Here is a 23,269-nt window from a genome sequence, read left to right as displayed (position 1 = left end):
GACATTTCTTTTTTGGGTGGTTCCTTTATAAAAAAAGTCTGAATACGAGCATGTCCACATGCAGTCTTCTGTCTTTTATCAGGTCTTCTAGGCGACATGATGAGCAGGAAGGCATTTCATTATGCCGGAGAGAGTCACAAATGCAGTGATGGCCGTGAGTTTTAGCACCACAGAAAAGGGAAGGAGTTAAAGTAGTAATGAAATGGATGGCTAATAAGAAAGAAAGAGAGAGGCGGATCAAGCCTGATAAAATCCAATGCCAAGTCACCATGGAAACCTAAGTAAATCTCCATAGCTGCTGTGGTAATTAATTATACTGCCCTTCTGCCCTTCCCCACTCACCTAAATCTGAAAATTTCACCCGAAACATTATCATTAGAGGGCTTTATACGGGCTAGGACTGTTGCTAAGATGTTAAAAAAGCACACAGCCTTTAGCATTGCATTAACACACCTGACTAAATGGGAATTAAAGACTGTCCTCTTTCCAAAAAAATCATATATGTCTGCATTACGTCATTACTCCGAGACTTATCTCTGAAAACAGAAGAAGAAGCCATAAAGTGGTTTTTGGTCTTTGCACTTTGATAGATGCCAGCAGATACGGCTATTGTGGTCTTGAGTGCTTGATAGTGTTAAATCAAATGAGATCTTCTCGAATGCCAGGCGTCTCCAGCGAGAGGCACTTTAGATGGGCCGCCCGATAGGGGTCAAGGTAACGGGAAATGTGCGGGAGGGGAGTGAAGGACACACAAGCAGCAGCCGGATGCTCAAGCCTGATGGTGACTCAGCTTTGGCTCCTCCACAAACATCAGACGCACATAAATTATCATCTTATCGCTTCTTCCCAAAAACGGAGCAGGAGGAGATAGTTTGATGGAAAATGCCCACGGTTCATGTGGGTGGGCATGTTTCTAATACGGAGATGCCTTGATAAACAGAGGCTAATATTTCACAAAAGAAGCAAATATGGATAGCAGAACACATAAATGACTTCAGGGTTGGTTTTACTGGATGAAATAATAACATCGGTGGAGGTTCTAATGGAAAACACTGTCTCTAGGAAACCATCCCAATATAGCCTCTAGACTTCATGTATTTGATTCAGAAGTTTGTAAGCGGTTGTTTTATAAATGCGTAGGCTTAGAAATGGTTCACAATAGCTCCATTTAACACATGTGACATATTTTAATCCATTTTGCAGACTTCTGTAGATGTTTCCATACAGAAAATGTGGACAGAAAGTGTGCCAGGCCTAGATATGACACACAAAAGTCACTCACGCACAAACTCTCTCTCCATACGTACCTTGCAGAGTGAGCTGAGGTTGAAGCCGAAGGACTGGGCGTTCCGTGAGCCGGCGTTCATGAAGTTCCCCATGAGCAGAATGAGTTCCAGCAGCCTGCTGAAGGGTTTGCTCTTCCTCACCTCGTCGCAGGCTGCGTTCACCGCCATGATGTCTGGACGCAAGTTATTCACCTGCTCTTCAAACTGTAGCTTAAACAGGATGGAGTTGAGCCTAGGCCTCAGACGCTTCACACTACTCATCTGGAAGAAGATAAAAAAAAAAAGCGGAAAAGCACGGTTGATTTAAATGTTTGGAAACAAATTGGCAATAGTAATCTTATAATTTTCTCCTGCTTTTAAGTTTAATACAACACCTCGAAATCAGAAACAAAAGCTTTATTCCTGAATAAAATATATTTATTGTCAACATTTCTTTCAAATCTGTCTGATATACAAGATGAATTTAGATAACGAACCACATTTTTATGGTGGAAACTCTAATGCCATCAGATTAATGGTTCAAATGTAAAATGTTTTCATTCATCTCAAATTGCTCCTCCAAAATGAGTAAATCTGCATGTATGATTGCAATTCAAAGCCTGCTCAGATGTATATATGTGTGTGTAGTGTGCATTTAAGAGTTGTGTGTTTGGGGGGTTGAGCAGGACACAATTTGCCCCTATAAAAGCCAATTAGCTATCACAAATTAAGGGTGTAATTAAGATACTCAATACGGAGATATGATTAATATGTCTAGAGTTGTTTTCCATAATCAGATATCATCTCTTGTACATGCACGCACAGTGCAATCAGTCTGTATGTGTGTATAAACTAATCCAGGGAGCATTTCATCCTTGAAGACAAATGACAAAGGACCAAAAGCACAACAAATCCAAATTGAAAAAGAGATTGATGGAAAGGAAGGCAGGGGGAATGAGAAGAGAAGGTAAAGAAAATAGGGCAAAGCCAAATGCCTAATTTATGTGTGTAAACATTCAGCAAACTTGTAGAAGACATCTTCTGTGTGTCAGGCAGTGCTAATCTGCAATGAAACAGACTCCGATTCAAAGCTCTCCCAGCTATAAATGTTTGAGGGGGATTTGTACCCTTTCCCTCCCAAAAACTTACACTCAGCACATATAAGGAATTATTCATTCAAACTTCTAGAAGACAGAAAAGTAAGAATTATCAGGAAGTTTCAGTGAAGTTAGAAATCAGGTATATAAAACACAAGTTTATGACATAAAATTATGCTTTCATGACATTAATTAATAAATGATGAGAAGCTGGAAAATTAGCAAACATGTTTCTTTGTAGAACCTGTACTGAAAGCTATCATGCATAAAAACAACATGAAATGGCAGTAGCAAATGAGAAAAGTGTCAAAATATTCAGAAAGAAAATCATGTAGGGCGGGACTTGATTTTATTCTTCAGGATTTGATTGGATCTTGCGAATTATACGATTTGTTATTCTCCCCTGCCTCGGTAGAAAGTTGTTACAGAATAAGTTGATAGAACTTGATAGAAAAACAAACATTTAGTTTTGCGTTCTTCTTTAGACTAAAACTAAACACTGATAAATTGCATCCAATAAGACCAGAGAAATAAAGATAATAATAAGGTCAATTTTGGCATTATGTTGCCTAGACATTTCACATCTCAATTAGAGTGCCGTCTTCAGTAACAAATAATTCTCTTTGATCAGTGTTGGCAGTCTTTTTGCAAACTAGTTCAAAGTAACACTTTACTTCTGAACAAAAGCAGCTATGCATATGGTAATCTAATCAGTGTTATAGTGTTAATTGCTGCAATTTGCCCACTAACAATGTTCAGCAGACAACAAACTGGCACTGAAAAAAAAAAAAAAGTTGCTGTCTTCCCTTTTACCAAATAGGTATGAAAACATCCAAGGCCACTCCCAGCAGTCTGCTATGGATACGCTTGACCAGAGTCAAACACCACTTTACTTGAGTAGGAAATAATTCTAAGCAAACTTTAAGTCATAATAGTGTAGACTTGCATTGTTCCTTGGTGCAAGAATTCAAAGAGTAAATGATTAGCAGGAGTGAGTTAGGCCCTGTCCCAAATGGGTCAAAAACACTCCCTACGAGTCTGCACTTTTGTGACGTAATGCCGCTTTGACTGTCAGGAAGTCGTCTGCTGTGGAGCACGCATCAGTGCGGGCTCGGCAAAAGTGTGCATCAAGGGTGCATATCGACCGTAAAGGGGGGCAAACGTGAGCACCCTTTTAAGACCTGCAATTGCAAATGGGACACCCTACGGTGTCATGGACTTAAACACGCGCACGCGGCATTGCAAGTCCACATGACTGAAAGTGCATATGAAGAGTGCCATTTGGGACAAGGCCTTAGTTTCAGTTTCCAGTGAAGGATCCAGCGCGTTATAGACAGTGGCTGATGGTGGCAAAGAATCGCAAATATGGAGAGAATGCAGCAACAGACAATCTGAAAAGCTTCTGTGTTTTTAGTCAACATTTCAAACCGGAAAACTGTATGCCAACCGGAGGGGGGGAAACTGAAAGAAACAGTCGTTCCGTCCGTTCCGCCTGAAGCAAAAAGCTGTTGCCATAGAGTTCCATTTTTACCATAATGCGGTTTTTCAGTGATAACCTTCACTTACTAATACAATAACTGTTCTATTAATAACCCTCTGTCGATACAACTCTCTGTAAAATTGCAGTATAATCTTTAGTAAAGTAACACTTTAATATTATTAAACGTGATATTTTTTCACCATTTATTTGTAATAGAAATGTTTTGTAACATTATAAATGTTTACTGTCAGTTTTGATAAATTTTGTGTGCTCTTGCTTAATAAAAGTATTAATTTCTTGCAAAAAAATATACTGAACTTAAACTTTTGAACAACGTGTGTGTGCATTAGTGATGCGCGGATCACAGTTATATCTGCGGCAAAAAAACCCCAACAAGACCGCGAGACAACGAATGAAAAATGCAAGTTAGTTATTACCTGTTCGTGGTCAGTCAATAGCCGTGTGTGGTGTCCAAGTTTGTAAATAAAGACTAAATGTAAGCTCACGCTGGCCAGTAAAAAAGCGGCTAAAAGGCTGTCGTTTCAAAGAATAGCACAACGGCGAGCGCTTTGAATATAAACACCTTCGCAAACGAGGCGCGATGTGCGCACAGTCAGCAGATATTTTTTAAACAGCGGATTCGGGTGACATTAGAGCTGATCTGCGCATCTCTAGTGTGCATATATACAGTATAAGAGCAAAAGACCAAACCCTGAGACATATATACTCATACCGAATAGCTCTCTAGAACAGTGTTTCCCAACCTTTTTTCGGTCATGGCACCGTGACCCTTTGAAAATGTTCTCCTTTTTGTGGCACCCCCTCACATACGTTACGCTAGGGGTATAACGGTACAGAATGCTCACGGTTCGGTTTGTATCACGGTTTTAGGTTCACGGTTTCGGTATGGTTCAGTATTTGATATGTTCAGGGAAAAAAGGGTCATATACAGACTATGTCTGCTAGAATACTCATCCAGATGGACATGTTGACATACTTTTTGTGTGAGTTTGTCCGTTCAAGAACAAGACTTGAAAGAGAACTCAATATTTGCGCGCTGTGAGACGTGTGCACGCTTTCGGATGAGTGCACAGAGGCAAATTTTCGCAGCGCGTGCGACTTCTCATTCACGTCTTCTGGCACTACACCCGGGTGATGACGGCGAAAATTACTGGTCATATTCGAACATACGGCAGCACTCGCATGCATTGAACAGAGTTTACAAAGAGAGAAGTATTTGAAAAATGTTAAAAAAAAATGATATATTTGAAGGACTTTTACATGGCACCCCTACTCTCGTCACACGGCACCCCGGTTGGGAAACACTGCTCTAGAAGACTTGATTCTGATTGATCAATCACAGCATTATTATTTTTGTACATAATTTTTGTACAGTTACTTAAGGTATTGATCTTTTGATGATTTAATTTGTGATAACCACCTGACTGTACATTACCCATTACATACATCTGTTGCTCATAAAACTACATGAAACCAATTCAAATCCACCCACCTATAGGGAAAACGGCATGATACAAGCTAAAGGTACTCCTCATGGTAAGATATTCAAATCACCATTTAAAGTCTAAATTCAAATGCACCTGCAAACGGTAGAAGAGGTAACACCGTCGTGCCTGCCACTCTGCATGTGACGGTATTCAGAGGGGAACAACTTTTCAAGTGTTTCAAGTATTATTCTTTATCAGGAAGCTAAATCATCATTTCACACAACCACCCAGAGTGCCTGCCGAACAACAGAAGCGTTTCTATGTGTGTGCGTCCCAGTAGACCCTGAACACACTCACTCCGTCTCTAGTGTATAATGCCTGCTGGAAGACTCAATGGGGAACAGGGACAGACACACCTGTTTCATCTTCCTGCCTCTATTGTCTGGCTGAGTTAGTTTGCCTGATTTAAACTTTTTCTTTTTGTGCACCTTGAACTAAGACCTGTTAAGGGGGGGGGGGGGGGGTACTGTTGCTAAGGCAACAGGATTTCTCTCTTTGCAGAGAGTTTTCCAGTAAGAGGTGTAAATCTTTACGCTCAGCTTCACCTGACTAAAGCGAAACATTTTACCAGAAGCTAAAAATACCACGTGCCAATTAAAAGCATTTATTCGAACTAACAAAGCAGACGGCTGAAATAGAAGTGTCACATATGTGGGTAAAAGCACCACATGCACACACAATCACCCCATATGATCTTAAGGTCCTGGTAGTCACATGGTCCACTTAGCAGGATGCAAACAAAGGGTTCAAAGTTCTGACTCCAGAAAAGAACAAAGAGTACAAAACTGCTTGCAATGGCACTATGGGAGATTAAGAATTCCCTTTGAGCTGGATAGTTCTCTGAACTGCAAATGCATCATTTCCTGCTGCCCACGCATGCATAAACCGCAGCTTCATAGCCCTCATTAAATAAACACCCCAAACACAATGGCAAGCCACACTGTTGCATGGAGAAACTCCCTCATGCCTTTCTTTCACTTCCATTTCATTTCTCCAATGCAAGTCCCCCTTCTGGAGTGTCTTAAAAAGTCAAGTGTAATCAGCCTAAAGCCTGGTGTAAAATGTCCGATTTTTAATAGTCCTTTATTATTGTTGCTTGTCAGACCAGAGCAAGAGCACGCCCATTAACGTGCTTTGTTTGGGTTACGGAAGCGCTGCACAGGACTTGAGAAAGATTTGTCATTTTGTTTTTATACCACAAAATTAACAAAGTCACCAAAGAAGTGTGTTTTTTGTTTCTTTCAGCTTCCCAAAGAACCCAGCATTAAGGGAACAGTGGATGCAGTGGATTTGTTTTTTCCCGGGGCAGCAACAGAGTTGTGCAAGTGTGTTCGTTTGTTCCTGGCATTGACAAATGTTTTATAAACAATGCCCAGTTCGAAGCTGGATTTGCAGATCGTTTGAAATTGAAAGATGGAGCGGTCCTAGTGATAAAAAGATCTGAGTCATGAGTCGGAACCACAGGCAATAAGTAAAACTGCATCAAATGTCTGTGTTTTGTGTTGGCAATTGCCGCATAAGTGCATATAATGTAAACAACATGAACGTATAGTGAATCAAAAGTTATCCAGGGATAATGCGCTGATGTATTGTGTGTGTGTGCAAATGACTCTTTAGCTCTGCCCATGGCACGCCTCCAGGAGCTTGACTGTTTTCGGAAAGAAGCGGGACAGCTGTATCTTTTATAAATCTGATCAAACTAAAGATTCTTCGGAGATATGAAGGATGCAATACTACTCTATAGGTACTCAAGATTAACACTAGATTGCTCTCTCTGTGTGTTATGTCCCCTTTAATGTCAGACTGTTGGACAGTCAAGACGTGGTTTGTTGTCGTCACACTAATTGGTCATCAGCTTCTGCTTTCCTATTGGTTTTAGATTTTTCATAGGAGAAGCCACACTGCAGGACTGTGCCCCAAAAATTCTTACACTGCCAGAATTTCATTGGAGGTGATATTTGATCGCAATGATTATTAATCGACTGTCAGCAAACATATCAAACGAGCGATCAAAGACTACAGATTTTAGCCTAGAATCAGAGGAATCTTTAAGGATTTGATGCTTGCAAACACTGGTAATTAATTTTTGCATCTCCAGCAGGGTCAGTCGTTGAACTGTGCCCTTAGCGATTGAGCTGACTGATTGTTCCATTATTAAGCAGCAAACAGTGTGTACTTAAACCATGGACAGATCTTAGTGTTAGCAAAAAAAAACGTCATGTTAATTTGGGATCTGACAATGTTTTAAACCTAAAGTTCACACATCTCAGCAGGATGTTGAGAAAAGCTCTGAATGATATCACACATTCAGAGGTGGGTTTTCATAATCAACTATGAAAAAAGTTAATGTCTTAATTAACATCTCAACTGTCATTTCCGGAGCACATGGATTTTTGAAAAGTACCTTTCATGCAGTGTGTAATGTAGCTGTATGAGAATGTAAACTGTCTACGAAGTTGTAAAGGTGAAAATGCATCATAAATTAAGTTATTTTATCTCAAAAGAAAGAGTCAACTCTGAACCGCTTAAACGAGTCATTTGGAATTCAAATCTATTTTCGTAAAGTTCACACGTCACAACTTGTCCTCAAGACACTGCGCTCTACACTGTGAAAGTAAATTTGGTTTATTTTCACTTCCAAAGGATAAGGCTGTGAAGAATCAGTGGTTAAAATTCATCTGTACCCCAATGCCATAGAAGTATAAATGCCAAACTTTTGCTGTGTTCCCTTCATTTTACTGACAACTGCTTCTCCAATCTCAGAGAGTTCAATACGGGATTCGTAAAACGGTTGCCCTTGAAAGATGGGTCTGTCTATTAATGCAGATTGTCTGTCGTTCTTACTACTTTGAGTAAAGATAAAGGGTGGAGCAAGACTTGTTTGGCAAATTTTTATGTTACATCAGTCATTCACGTTAGTGCAAAAACGTATGCACTGTTATTGACACAGTTAATACAGTTCCCTCACATGCACCGTAATAAATTAGAAATATACACACTCATATGCTCATATTGTCTGTTTAACCGTTAACCGAGAGTAAGAATTTTGACTGATTAATACTATCAGTTAAACGGTTAAAAGTTTTTTTTTAAAAGTTTTTTTTGTTTGTTTGTTTGCTCCGTGGTTAAAGAAAAATATGCTGTATTTGTTAACTCATGGGGCGCGTCGACACGTGCAACCACACATGGCTACACAGACATATTTTGCAAAATGAAGCCATGGAAAAGAAGTAGGTCTAACATTACTGTGTGGGACCATTTCAACAGAAAGGGCTATGAAGTTACTTGCAAAATATGCTGCGCAGTATTAAAATACAGCAGTAGTACAAGCTCCTGAAAGCAAATGAAAGGCGCTTCCCAAGGCTGGCCACTGGCAAGGCGTTATCTCTGTATTCCCGGGGCATCAGTACCATCTGAAGCCTTGTTTAAGGCTTTTTGTAGTGTGGTTTTGATTAAGTTTACTAAAGTAAACATTGTCACGCATGTTCTTCTCGCCGCTATTTCCTGATGGTTTATAGAACAATTACTCCGAGTTGCCCTTTGTCGTTTCAAATAATAGCACAACGGCGAGCGCGTCGAGTATAAACATGTCCCCAAAATGACAAGGCGCGCATGCAGTCATCGGAGGCTCGCGCTGCGGAGCCAGACGAAAGTATAAACAAGGCTTGAGAGTTTTCTGCCAACTAACCCACATCACTTATGTTTTTAAAAAACAAAAACCATACAAGGTGTGGATTGAGGTAGGCCTGCTCTTTTTATTTGACGAAAAAAACTCAGTCTGACGGGAAAAAAAACTATTCCAGTTCTTCAAAGCTTTAAACGGATTCACAGGGTTTCTGCAGGTTTCAGTCAAATTTAAGACTTTTTAAGACCTTTTTAAGACCATTATGAATTAAATTTAAGACCTATATCACGCAATAAAAAAATTACAAAGGAAAATGCAGAATCACAAAATTACTTGCAAAGCAAAATAATGCATTTATTAGTATTAGTAAACTTGGACTTCCTCATAGCTCAATCCCAACAGGATTGAAAAAAACATTTTTCACCAAAAATAATATGCATAAATATATATATTCTTTTTATTCTTCTTCTTCTTCTTCTTCTTTTTTTTTTTACTGATTTTATGGTGGTCATTTCCAGAAATGTGTATGTTTTTTGTTGTTGTTTTTTGTCATAATTAGGATGCCTTTTAGGATGCATTTACCATATTATTAAATTAGATGCAGATCTAGCTTTAATAACATGATCGCTTTAAGTGGGAAATATGACCAAAATCTTACAAGTAAACCACATCAATAAGCAATTGCTTAATATACGTAAAAAGTTCTCAAAGTAATCAAGTAAAGGGTGTGTGTTTGTGTGTATTTAATCGTATTTGTGTGTAATGTGTGTATTTAATCATTCAGGGGCAATAAGCCTAGAAATAGAAAACATTAGCTCAAGCGCTGACAGGCGGTAAAAACGCGTGCACAGAATCCACAGTCAGTCCGACACCGGTCAGTAACGAACTCAGTTCGTGGTTTATTAACTCTTTTTTAGTGCTATCAGGCATATCATACTTTTATTTGAAGAATAAAATCCGTTTGATGTGTCTGTGGTACAATCCGAAAGAGACCCAATAACACGAAAGCTGATTGGCTGTAATATAAGATGCATGGTGGTCTCATTTGTAGTTGTAATACAGCGAACTATAGTTGGACTAGCGAAACAAATAACTACAACACCCCGGCCGGAATAAACACACTCACACTTAAGCGCTGCGGGAGCATTTCAATGAGCATTAGAGGTAGTGTTACATGGACGTAGGAAATTTAAGACCTGTTTAAAATTATTTAAGACCTAGAACTCAATATTTCAGCAAATTTAAGACTTTTTAAGGCCTAAAATTTTGATTTTTAAATTTTAGACTTTAAGACCCGGCGAGAACCCTGTATTTCCGTTTTGTCATCTTAATTTGGTAATTTAAGTGAAAAATATTTAGTGTAGGCCTATTTATTTTATGCGTTTTATATATATTTTATTCTTTTTTCTCTGCTGTCAGAAACGCTGCAGGTGTGTGAACATTTGATAATGTGTGAACCCAGGTTCTGTTGTTGATCTGTTCTGTATGCTGCTGTTTACACAGTAAAATAAACCCGTGAAAAAACGTCTTTTTAACGTGTCACAGACACTCGTCAATTGTATTTTTATTTAAAGCCAATTCAATATTATAATCTTATCACTTAACGGTTACTATTCGGATAATGAGCGGCGGTTATCGGTCGGGAAAATTAACTGAAATGAGCATCCCTAACATACAGACATTAGTTTGTTGGAGGACAGCTGCAACATCTTATAAATGTACCTCAAAATGAGTAGCGTATCACTGAGAAACGCCCTGCTCAAGCCCTTGCGATGGAGGTTAGGGTTGAATAACTATTTCTTCCAATGTTTCATCATGGATTTGGACTCGCGCTGGGATTGATGTAAAAATTTACGTCATCGTTACTGTCTTTACAGTGTGTACAATCGCTGAGCTAGGAAGCCTCCGCATGGAGCTGAACTACAGTTATGGTAATGGCCATTTGTTTCTGACGTGTGCTGTAAGTGGTAGACCAATCAAAACAGACCGGGCCATCTGACCAATCAAAGCAGAGTAGGCTCGCGGAAAGGAGGGATTTAGAGACCACTTCATCCGACGAGTCGTTTGAGAATCATTGAACACTGTGGTGATTTGCAATGTATATTATGAGAAAATTAAAGTGTTTTTTGATCTTTGATGCATGTGAACCTGTTGTTGGAGACCTCCGAAACAAAATTAGGAAACTTTAAAATGGCATAATAGGGGCACATTCAACACTAGGCTATCCCTACAGTGATATCTAAAACGCAACACAGAAGAATTTAAACAGGGCTCCAGACTAACATTCGTGAGCAGTGGCAACAGTGCCACCACTAAGTTCTACAACTATACATTTCATAGTTTAATTTTCACTCGAAAAGTGTAAACACTGGCTCTATTAAAATATTGCTGTGCTTTTTTGAGCAGCTTGACAACTTCTGGCTCAACCGAAAAAAGCTTGGCACAACTAGTTTAAGCTAACAAACTGAGTGAAACATAAATTTTTAATTAAAAACCTTATACCCTAAGGGCTTACTGATAAATAAGCAAGAGCTGTTTTAATAACTAAGAGAAAACAGTAAAGACAGCTGGGTTAAAACTGTGTTAATATGCGTCAGGTCGACTATATGCGTTTTCCATGAGAGAATAACTTTCCATGAGAGAATAAGTAAAAAAAAATTCTGTTCAGAGAAACAATATTCTTAGATTGTACAATATGTAGTTGTTTTGTTTGTGACAAGATGATGATATCAGTTTCAATTTAAGAGATAAAATCTTGTGTAGAGGAACGGACACAACACCAATCTGAAAAATGTTTTAAATAAAGAGTGATTGATGACTTCTTACTGGATGTGCCACTACACTGAACGGTAAATTGATAAGAAAGCTGTTTAGAATTGGGAATACAGGGGAAGAAACACTGATGGTATGCGTGTTTGTGCATGAAATTACCACTACTCCAAACTGCTCCGGTTCAGAGAGGTTGTCATATTCACTCTTGAACTTGACCAATGCGTTCAGCTGCTCCTGTTCAGGCAGGTGCTTTACAAGATTCTGGAGGGAAGAAAAAGACAAAGAACTGTTACAAAGAAAGTGTGCAACATTCATTCATAACCTGCAATCTAATTTTTGCTGATTTCGTTCCAGTTCCTAGCCATTTAGTGGAGCTCCTCGTCTAAATTGACTCACAATTAATGACATCCTAGACTAATTGAAGGGACGATATATTTCCCTTGTTAAGCATCTTGCTCAAGGGCAAAACGGATCCCAGTAACCTTCCAGTTCATGGGTCATGGGTTCAATCTATGCTATGCTAGCTATGTACAACTGACTTTGGCCCAATTGTAGAGTTATAAAACTATACATGAGATTCCACATTGAAAGTCTGACATCCATTGATGTTCTATTGCACTTTTCAAAGTTGGAAATGAGTTGAAAGGAATTCACACCATTAAGTTAACACAACTTCATCATAACATATGGTTTTATGTCAAAGCGTCGGTAGGCCTGTGATGTTTCGTTATCCCATTCCCCATCTATTTCAGTTGCTGTCAATCTCCACTAAATCCATCTTATAAAAGTTAAATAGGTAAAAAATAAATAAATAAAAGCATGGTTTAAGCAGCAAATTAATCATCTTTATGCATACAATTATGTGAACATGTCTATCCAAAGCGTGTGTTCTCTCAACCTCTCATGTACCCCTCACTCTCTAGACAATTAAATCCCATATATATATATATATATATATATATATATATATATATATATATATATATATATATATATATATATATATATATATATATATATATATATATATATATATATATATATATATATATATATATATATATATATATATATATGGATATGCAGCAATTTTCATTTATTAACGTATTGCGATCTTGTTATTTTTTCAACATGAATCCGTAACGCATAGGTATCAACAAAGTACTACAATATAAATCCACATTTAATTAACTGCTTATCTGTGGAGGTTCAAACATGTTTTATTTGTAGAGTCTAGAAATAAAGAACCTGCTCTTGAGTATCTGACTTCAGAGACAAACTTTGAAGCTTTATATACCTATAGATGAACTGATCTAGCTCATCTCCAAATAGCCACTTTATTAGTGTACATGAACCTAATGGATGAATGCGTCCATCTACATCACCACCAAAATGAAACAACGCACAGATGCAGATGGCTTTTTCTGTTGTTCCCAGTCAGTAAGATAAATATTGGGCTGCTTTTAAGGGGTAAGTAGTATAAAATAACAAAGCTCTGTTATAGATCTGAAGTAGTGGATACTTCAAATATATAATCGTGAATGAGAACCTGCTGTGCAGAGCTACTGAAGAATACATAAACCTGAGCCTGACATCAATGCTGAATGATAAAAAAAGCAGGGGAAAAAGCAAAGAGAGAATGTTTAATGTATTTATAAAACAAATTAAATATATGCATTTAAACCAAGTAGAAATGTGCCAGCCAGTAGAGATTCCGCTATGCCACCATACAGTATATCCAGTGATTAAAAAAAAAAAAAATCTAACACCATGCAGAAACTACAGTGTATAGTGATGCAGCCTTGATTATAATGACAGAAAATTAGTTCTGATGTGCATGCTGTATGTTTTTGGTGTAAGCATGGTGCAACTAAGTTGTTTACAGTTGCCTGGCAACATCGCAGCATAATTGTTGAACCAAAGTTATGTGTGGTTATGCCATCACAGGTGTGCAAATGTCTGCTAGATCACATACATTTAAAACACATCACTACTTACTATTTAGAATGATTATGTTGTAGTCAATGTATGCTTTTTCCTGTGAACTTTGTTTTTCTACACAATTTGTGCATAGTAAAGTAGAGCCTGTAGCTGTAGTTTGGACCAAGCTGGGGTTTGGCATAGCTCGGCTACGCAGGCCCATACACAGAAGGCTGTGATGAACTGTGTGCTGTGACGCATTGCCCTGGTCACCACTGTTGTAGCTGCTGGTGATTTGTCACTGTGGCCCTGCAGTCTCTGTGAACAATGTGCGACAGCTTACGCTCCCCTCTATCATCAATGAGATGCGGCCAAAACACGGTTGGACAATGGTTCGTCGTTTGGCCATCCATGCACCACTTTTGATATGTGCTCACTACAGTGGCACGTGAACAACCCACAAAGCGCACCGTTTCCGAGATTGAAGTTCCAAGGTGCCGTGTCACCACAGTATACTTATTACTTCTGTCCTGCCACAGTTTCACAATGAACTAATTTTTCTTCTTCTCATAATAACATAAAACATTGTGTTTTGTGCCACTGCTATGGCAAAGCACCTGCCAATCAAATTACAATCAAAAGTGCGTTATGGCTTAGTGTGCTTACCAATTCAAAAGGCTGTGATTTAATTACTTAAGTATATAAGCCTGTTGTGCTGTGTGTTTTAAAGTGAAGCGCGGCACATGATCCAGTCATTTCAACGCCTCAAAACATTGTCGGTTCACAATGAATGCACTAAATACAATGAACCCCCATATCATCCAAGATGTTCATGTCTTTCTTTCTTCAGTCGAAAAGAAATTATGTTTTTTTGAGGGAAAACATTCCAGGATTTTTCTCCACATATTGGATTTCAATGGCAACTAACGGGTTGAAGGTCCAAATCAATGCAGTTTTAAAAGGCTTCAAAGGGCTTCAGAGGCTCTGCACGATCCCAGCCAAGGAATAGGGTCTTATATCTAATGAAACAATCTGTCATTTTCTAAACAAATAAACTACAAATAAATACTTTTTAACCTCAAATGCACGACTTTGGTGTTGTTCTTCTTCACGGCGTATGACATCACGTCGAAATGGTCACGCACGTGAAGTACGTAAAAAAAATAAAGGTAAAACAACGATGTTGGACAATTTTTAAGTTGGAGGAGAACATGAGATGGAGTTTTTCGGGACTGGGTCGGTACTTCCATTTACGTGACAGGTGTGACCTTTCCAATGTGATGGCATCATACGTTGTGAAGAAAGAAACACAAAGTCACGCATTTAAGGTTAAAAAGTATATAAATGTTGATTTTTTTTTAGAAAATGACCGATCGTTTCCCTAAATAAGACCCTATTCCTCGGCTGGGATCATGAAGAGCCCTTTGGAACTGCATGGATTTGGACCTTCAACCCGTTAGTTGCCATTGAAATCCATTATGTGGAGAAAAATCCTGGAACGTTTTCCTCAACAACAAAAAAACGTAATTTCTTTTCGACTGAAGAAGGAAAGACATGAACATCTTGGAAGAGATGGGGGTGAGTAAATTATCAGGACATTTTCATTTGGAAGAGAACTAATCCTTTAATGTGCATTTGCACTAGTTACTCTTTATTTTTACATTTGCTGTGAACAAATTAACAGATTTTGTGAACAGCATTTGACCAGACATGTACTGAGACACGTTTGTAAACCTGTTCATAACTGAACTTTAAACAAGTAAACTTTGTATTGCTAACACTTCTCATGTAACTGCCAGCTTGAGATGATGTTGCATGTTGTGTTTCTCATTTGTAAGTCTATTTGTATAAAAGCATCTGCTAAATTAATAAATGTACATTTTACCATGTAAACAAGTTATACAAGTACCCTATAAAACAGCTCTGGACAACGTCAAAAAGGCTGCTGAATTCCTCATGTTTGTGGCTATCCTCTCGGAACATGGGCATGCTTTAAAGGTCATGAATGGTGATGAGAGGTGATGTTACCTGGATCATGGGCTCAGTCAGCTGATCCTCGTCCACCTCTAAAATCATTTTCCTGATCTCCTCGTAGGGCATACGGAACGACCCCAGGAAAATGGCTAAGGGAGAGGGAGAGGGAGAGTTTTCATCAAAAGCTCCCTGCAGTAATTCATCAACAGGAATACACACTCTGTTTAAAGTGTGTGCGTGTCTACTGCATGCTGACAATATATGATAAAAAGAAAGAATGAGCTTGAAGTCTTTGAAACACACTTCAACTAGACGAGACAAGGGCCAGACGAGAACTTCAGCAGGATCACGATAACATTCATATATCAAGGCAGTAGGGTTTTCACCTCTGCCTGCATCTGTCACAAATACTCAAAAGTACAGAGCTAAAATCCAATTTCAGAAGAATGGCAATAAATGGAAGGTGAGAAAATGAGTAAGTGAATGACAGAAGAGCTAAAAAGGGTGAGGGACAGCGATGTGACTGCCGGGATGTTCAGATGGGACAGAAACATTTCATTTCTCCATTCCCCTCTCATTACAGAACTCTGCTTATTGCCACGGAGACACTTGGACAAATGAATCAGTGTGAATACGAATGCAAATGAAAGACAGAGAAAGAGAAAAGGAAGAGTTTTTTTTGTTTTGTTTGAAAAACAGGTGCAAGAAGAAGTATGTGCGAAAGAGATACACACAAGACATTGTATATAACTGCACAAGACAGGTGTTATTGTGAACCACAAGGTTCTGAGAGAAAAAGACAGAAGGATACAAGGGGAAAAAAGGACACCTGAAAACCTGTTTTGAATCCCACACCTTTCTTCACAGAGTGAGCAGGAGGGAAATAACTTTAATATTGTTTTTAGAACAACATGGAAATCATCAAAAATGCTGGACAAAGACAAGGTTGAAACATTTAGATTTTTTTTTTTACAGCTCATCTTCACTATTTTTGTCATAGTTGGTCTTTGTCAGATAGGTGTTTTGTGTGTGTCATGTGACTTGTGTTTTCAAGAAATAAGCTTAAGTTTGTTTACCCCTTTGCACTAGCTAATGTTTAAAATAATAAAACAAAATAAAATAAGATTTTTTTTTTTTTAAACTGGATAATACTCACAAAGGTTCTGTGCTATCTTCGGATCCAGCACTTTCAGTTCTTTGACTCTCTTTTTGATGGATTTCTTCTCCTCCAGATCCTCCTCTTCTCGTCGAGCTGAAAAATCAACAACAACAACACACTTTATTACCACACCAAACATGCATGCAGAAAACCATGTTCAAAAACCCCAGTGTGAACAAGACACAGTCACAGAACTGACACAGAGTTTGAAGCAGACTAATGGGCTACAGCAGTGGGAACACATTAACCTGCACTTAATTTTTCATTATTACTGTCAATCACATGTGGGAAAGAAACTAGCATTTCATCTTAAACACAACTGAACAGAAAACACTGAATAATTAAAGCAAAGCCTCCAGAAAAACGCATTTAATGAGGACCTGTGGGGTTCTGCGATACGTTGACCTCTTGGGGTCAGATGATGAGCAGGATGTACTATGTAAACCTGTTTGATTGTTGACGAGAGAGAAGGAGAGTGATGTAATTTCTGCCGGATGGAAAACAGCGCACTTTCAAATGGACATAATGCTCAAAAACATGCTGTCTATGTAGGTAGCTACAAAGGTCTGTGATACCCAAAAAACTTTGTCTAGATAGGTTGCTTCAATGTGAACAGGTCTATGCACTGGAGGAACGTTTTCATAGTTCCTATAACTATTTGCAGAAGTACCTGCTTTTTACCATGTTCACACCTTAGCAACTGGGAACGATTTTAGTTACAGGAACGCCTTTTACATTAGAGTAGGGTCTAACCCACTTCAATAGGAACTACCAGTGACGTGTGTACGTTGACTAGCCGAACACATGCCATATAAAACACCAGCACCCGTCATTCTCTCCACAAACTAACTGCACATACATGGTAAACAGGTATAGATGGAACAACCTTTAGACTACACAGTTTTTTGACATCATTTAATATGAACATATAAGTATCGTAGATTTCAACAAAAAGCTGTCTAGGCAGGTAGATTAAATTTGAACATTACTACAATGTACAAAATACTGTCTAGGTAACTCAATAGATTTTATGGCACAGCCAATGAGAGTGTAATGGTCATGCTGAGTGAGTAAGGGGATTGGTCTTTGGCAAGACAGCTGTGAAGAATGAGATTAGAGCCACACAGCTGTGATGACTGTAGTAAAAGAGGTCAAACTCTCGCTGTCATGTGCATGCACAGTACATATTTAGCTTACCATGCATGGAGAATTCAGGAAGGGAATAAAATAATTGTGATAGTCTTTACTCTTTTACTTTTGTGTAGCTTTTAAAACCAACAAAACAAAAGAGGCAACGCAGAGGTCAGTGACTAACAGGTTACACTGCTCCCTCTTCAGATCTCGGAAGAGAGATGGTGAGAGATGGAGAAAAAAAGAGAGAAAAGAGATGAAGAGAGAAGCAGATGGAAAGCAGGGGGTTTCAATACAAGTTTAATTATTTAAGACACCAGATTAAGAGAAGTAAACGCAGGTCTCCGGAGAGAAATGCATAATTGTCTTGTGCACTAATTAACACGGCTGTCTGATACCGGCGTGAAAAACACAGGAGCAGGGTTAATCTACAGGAAGAGAGCCCTATTCACACAAACAGCTAACGCAGATGCATATAGCTAAACCAGCATGACTCTGCCTTATACACTCACACATAGAGACGACAGTGATTACACAGCACAGCACTTCTACATGCTCCACAGGTTACATACAGTCATTAGCTATGTCCCAACCTAGTGAGTTGCCGACCTAGTGTGACCTAAACTTAATTTGCAAGGGCAAAAGTGACACCTTTTGGTCAACCTAATGGTGCGTTCACACCGGACGTGAATGGCGAGAATCGCCCGAGTTGAAAAATCTGAACGTTCGCGGATATTCATGCCGCGTTAATCAATCAGTAGCTTGCTCTAGTAGTGACAACAATGAGGAGAAAATCTGTATATCTGGTTCAGACAATATGAATATTGGCTACAGCTGTAACGTAAAAGTTACAGCCTAAAAATAAAAAAGTAACGAAACTTCACTTTGCCCTCAGCCTAAAAGATTTGCCAGGGAACAAATTATAGATCCATGAGACCAAAGATCGGCCGTTACATCTACACAAGATGAATTATAGCTCGAGACACCACAGAGATATCAGAGCCAGCGGCAGACGGCAGAAGGACTAGCCGAGGAAAGGCTGCTTTCGCCAGGGTTAATGAGCGTGGAGTGCCGCGGATCCACTGGAGCTCACAATTCCGAAAACGGCAGATAAAATTTTCAAATAGGCACTCTTTTTATAAATAAACCACAGATTTGAGCTTTAAAAAACTACATAATCGCCTGAAAAAGTCTTAAAACCAAGTTGTGTCACACATTAACAGTAGAATTTTAACAAAAAAGACGTGTAAACACAGCCCATGTCAGCCATTTCTCAATGAGACGAGCCGGCTGGCAGAAGCCCCTCCCATGATGCGAATTCGCGTCTGTTGTGAAGTGAATGTCACGCGACATTCAAAATGTTCAAGCGTCCAACTTCGCGCGAATTATTCGCGTCATTTGCGTTCGGTGTGAACGCTACATTAGGCAACGTTACATGTTTTATTGGAAAAGAAAAGTCTTTCTGATCAAGTCAAATCAAGTCTTTTTGAACCTGCATCAGCAAATCATTTGCAGAAATTAGGCAAACGAGTTTAAGTTTGCTTTTTACTTGTTTAATTACTCATTTAATAATATCACGGGAAATGTGAATTATTGTTCATAATTTTGCATGTAATTGGTGATAAAGAAAAATGCCACATCTCAATATTGAAAATTAAGTCTCAAATGCCATGTGTGTTTTCAGTCAGCGCAGTCAAGAAACTTTGTTCTTTCACAGGAATAAATTAAAGAGGTTGCCAACGTTTCCTAGACTGTGAACTAGCTTTGACTCTCTGAAAAAAGTGACTTTTTCTTGCTTTTGCCCTGAACTTGACAGGCAGTTGTCTATGTAGGGAAGTATACAGCAAGGCAGCTCACTAGGTTTCAGAAGAGTGCTATTGTGTTGACTATTACTAATTAAAGATGGTCTCTGACTGCTTCTTTTTAACACCCAATGGGTGGGGTGACCATGGGGGAGGGGCTTGTGTTGTGAGGGAGGGACCACATGCAGAAACTCTCCCACAGGCTCACACACACACTTACTGTACTTGGGTGGCTCTTCCGCAGGTTCACTCTCCTCAGACACTTTAGTGAGCGGACAGTGAATGGAGAAGGTAGAAAACAGATAATAGATAAGAAAACAGATAACAGATAACAGCAATTAACAGAATCAAAGACAGCCGCCAACAGAGAACGACAGCGAGAGCCAGAAAAACAAAAAATTAGAAAGAAACTGAAAAATGAGCCTGAAGACCAAGAAGAATTATAGGAGACATGATTTCTCATATTCTACAATTAATTGTTAATTATACTAAAACTCTGGAGCGGATAGCCTACATTTGATTTGGCAAAATGTGAAATGGCTAAAACTTGAGAACGTAAAACACTAAAGAACTAATTGTAATCAGTTGGCAAGATGGAAGAAGATCATTAAAGATTCATGTTCTTGATGTAATTGAACAAATTGGCTGATTTATCCAGTACATCACATGAGGATCTCAAAGATCAACTCAAACTCTGAAAGATGTAACATAAAATGCATGACAACACACTCTGTTTCGGTCATTTGAGACCTGTGATGTACAGATATGTGAATGTGAACTCTAAAAACAGAGTCCGCGCGCAGCTGGAATATCGATCTGAAAGCTTGGCCCTCTCACCGCCCCTCCATCTAGCCATCTCATCTGTATCAACCCTCTTCTACAGAAAGAATAGAAAGCAAGTGTGTGTGGGATAAAGATATGCAGTATTGATCTGCTCATCATGACTAACAGCCGTGCCATCAAAACTACACCCATTCATTACACACACACAAGCACATGCACACTAAACATATACAAGTCAAATGATGCATGATTCATGGTGCAGTCTCTCAGAAGCACACAAAACCAAAGTGTGTGTAACGGCCTTCACTGAGACTTTAACTGCTTGAGTATATGGCTAATAAATTTATGATACTGTGGCCTCTTTAAAGTGTCTAAGGATTGTGTTTACCCTGCCTTTGAAGGGGAAAGGATGTTGTAAAGAATTTAAGGATTGGTTCATTCAAAAATTATAGCTTTGTTGGAGGAAGTGAGCAAAAAGGCATCTGATAAATCTCGCCCGCCAAAACAGGTTAAAAATCTTAGTACTAGCCCATACTGATGCCCATCAAAGTGCCATCTCATGTCTCTTAACTGATTGTGAAGCACCAAGTTTGAATATTGGCCAGTGCAAATGAGATTTCAGAGCTTGCACTATAGTGTATGTGGACTACTTTTATAGTGCTCTCAGTGTATGCTTGCAGTCCACAAAATATATTAAGTCAGGGGTTGGAACAAACTGAAGGTGAGTAAATGATGACATAATATAGTGCTGCTGAAATGGCGTATTTTGGGTCAACCCAGAAGTTAGCATCGCCCTAATACTTTAGACAAAAAAAGACAAAAGCTGTGTGACCAAGTTTTGTTCAAGATAATTAAAAAAATGTACACATTTTATGAATTTGGAAGCATAAATACAAAATCACCAGGAGTATAAAGCGAAAGGTAGGATATAAAGGGTCGCACAACTTCAATTTCACCACCACGAAGCTTCAGACCACTCTTTTTAGTCTTTATTTTAAAAACTACAAGTTGGAAATTGAGTAGTTTGCAATTGTTCAAGTATAAACACAATGAGACTGTAAAAGTGAACTAGTGAGTAGATTACATGTTCAGTGCGATGGCGTTTAATGTCCCTGACAACATCTGTTGCCTGATTTAGCCACTTGATTGGTTTAGTTTTTAGTTTTTAGTAGTTTAGGATAAAATGTAAAAATATATTGAGCTTGTGTTAACCGCAGACCTTATTTTCACAAACTTAACCAAAGACCCGAAGAAAAAAAAAACTCACTGACTTTGGGATACAAAAACGGAAGTGCAAAAACTCGCTTCTGGGTTTTAAGACTCACTCCTGCAGCACTTTATTTCAATTTTTGAACACCATCATGTGCCCATAAACCTATAGATTCAACTACATTAAACTAAACTATATATTGACTCACTACAAGCGCAGCTGATTAATATTAAACAGACAAATCCATCTTGATGTAGACAAAGAACAGTGGTTTAAAGGTCTTTCAGACAGGTAATTTTCCACATGCTATGTACTACACTGTCACTATAATAAAAGGGCACATTAAAGGCCAACCAAAAGTCACTAAAACTCTTTGAAAGAGCACTTGGTTTGCCTGGTGAGCAGAGTTGGAGTGAAAACGCCAATATTGCAGAGCCCACAAGCCAATTCTGTGATTCCTGCCACACACTTGTAGTGAGAAGTCATTAACCCCATCAATTAACATTTAGATCGCTAATGAAAGGGCAACTAACATGAAATGGTCTAACATGGTGTCTCAAAATGTCACGATGACTATATACATCTAATGAAGGACAAGCAGTGATGCAGATGAGCAGGTCAATATCAAAGTATCTTGCATACAAATATAGGCTGTGAGCACACTAGCATGCTGCATACTACACAGTTTATAGCATGAATACTGTGCAAACTACAATGTTTCTGTATGCATGAGATACTTGGATGAGCAACTAAACTTGACAGGATGTGCAGTGTACAACAAAGTATATTGCGCTAGCCCATAATGCAATGCATTAAAGTTCACCTTCCATGTCCACACTGGACATGGAAGGTCAACTTTAATGCATTGTATTATGGGCTAGCACAATATACTTTGATGAATGAAGTGGAAATCACACAGTAGTTAACATTTTCTTGACGAATTTGACCAGACTACTAAAATTTGTAAGATATATTTTTTCTTTTACATAATAATTTGCTAATTATTTAAAAATAATAATAATAATGTAATTAAAAAATTGTTTCTGAGATAATACTGCTAACCCACAATGCAAATGCATTATACCTTCCATGTCCAATGAAATTAATTTTCTCCTATATTTTTCTGTATAGAGCATGGCGCTAGCAACAGCAAGGTCATGGGTTCTATTCCTAGGGAATGCATATACTGATAAAATGTATAATAATAATAATAATACAACGTAAAATATTGAATTATAATAAATATCCAATTTAAAAAAAATTATAGAATGCATATAATGAATAAATATTAATATATGTAAAGTTATTGCAGAGATAAACAGACATTCATGTTATTATGATCAAGGTTCCGGCTGATGAAATGTGTGCTATTTTGCATTTTTCCACAATACAGGCATTATTTAGTATACTCTTCAGTATAAGCAGTGCTTTGAAGGTTTGGTGCAGTTGAGTTTGGGAAATTGACCTCTTAGACAAACTTCCATCCCTCCTTCCCTCACCAAATCAGGCACAAAATAATCTTCTCAATAAATATAGCATAATC

At 38.4% G+C, this 23,269-nt stretch overlaps 1 protein-coding gene across 1 annotated transcript in view; it reads right to left on the bottom strand.

Annotated features, from left to right (window-relative positions):
• Positions 1-23,269, bottom strand: part of diaph3 (diaphanous-related formin 3) — a 429,281-nt gene that overhangs the window by 142,371 nt on the left and 263,641 nt on the right. Inside the window, exons 17-20 of the mRNA XM_079844146.1 lie at positions 16,798-16,893; positions 15,696-15,790; positions 11,907-12,008; positions 1,308-1,547 (exon numbers count right to left, since the gene is read on the bottom strand). Coding sequence (XP_079700272.1) covers positions 1,308-1,547; positions 11,907-12,008; positions 15,696-15,790; positions 16,798-16,893 — 533 coding nt within the window. The remainder of the gene's footprint in view (positions 1-1,307; positions 1,548-11,906; positions 12,009-15,695; positions 15,791-16,797; positions 16,894-23,269) is intronic.

This window comes from Gobio gobio (genome assembly GCF_949357685.1).
Source record: "Gobio gobio genome assembly, chromosome: 19".
Lineage (NCBI taxonomy): Eukaryota > Metazoa > Chordata > Actinopteri > Cypriniformes > Gobionidae > Gobio > Gobio gobio.
This window is presented reverse-complemented; position numbering and strand designations above follow the sequence as displayed.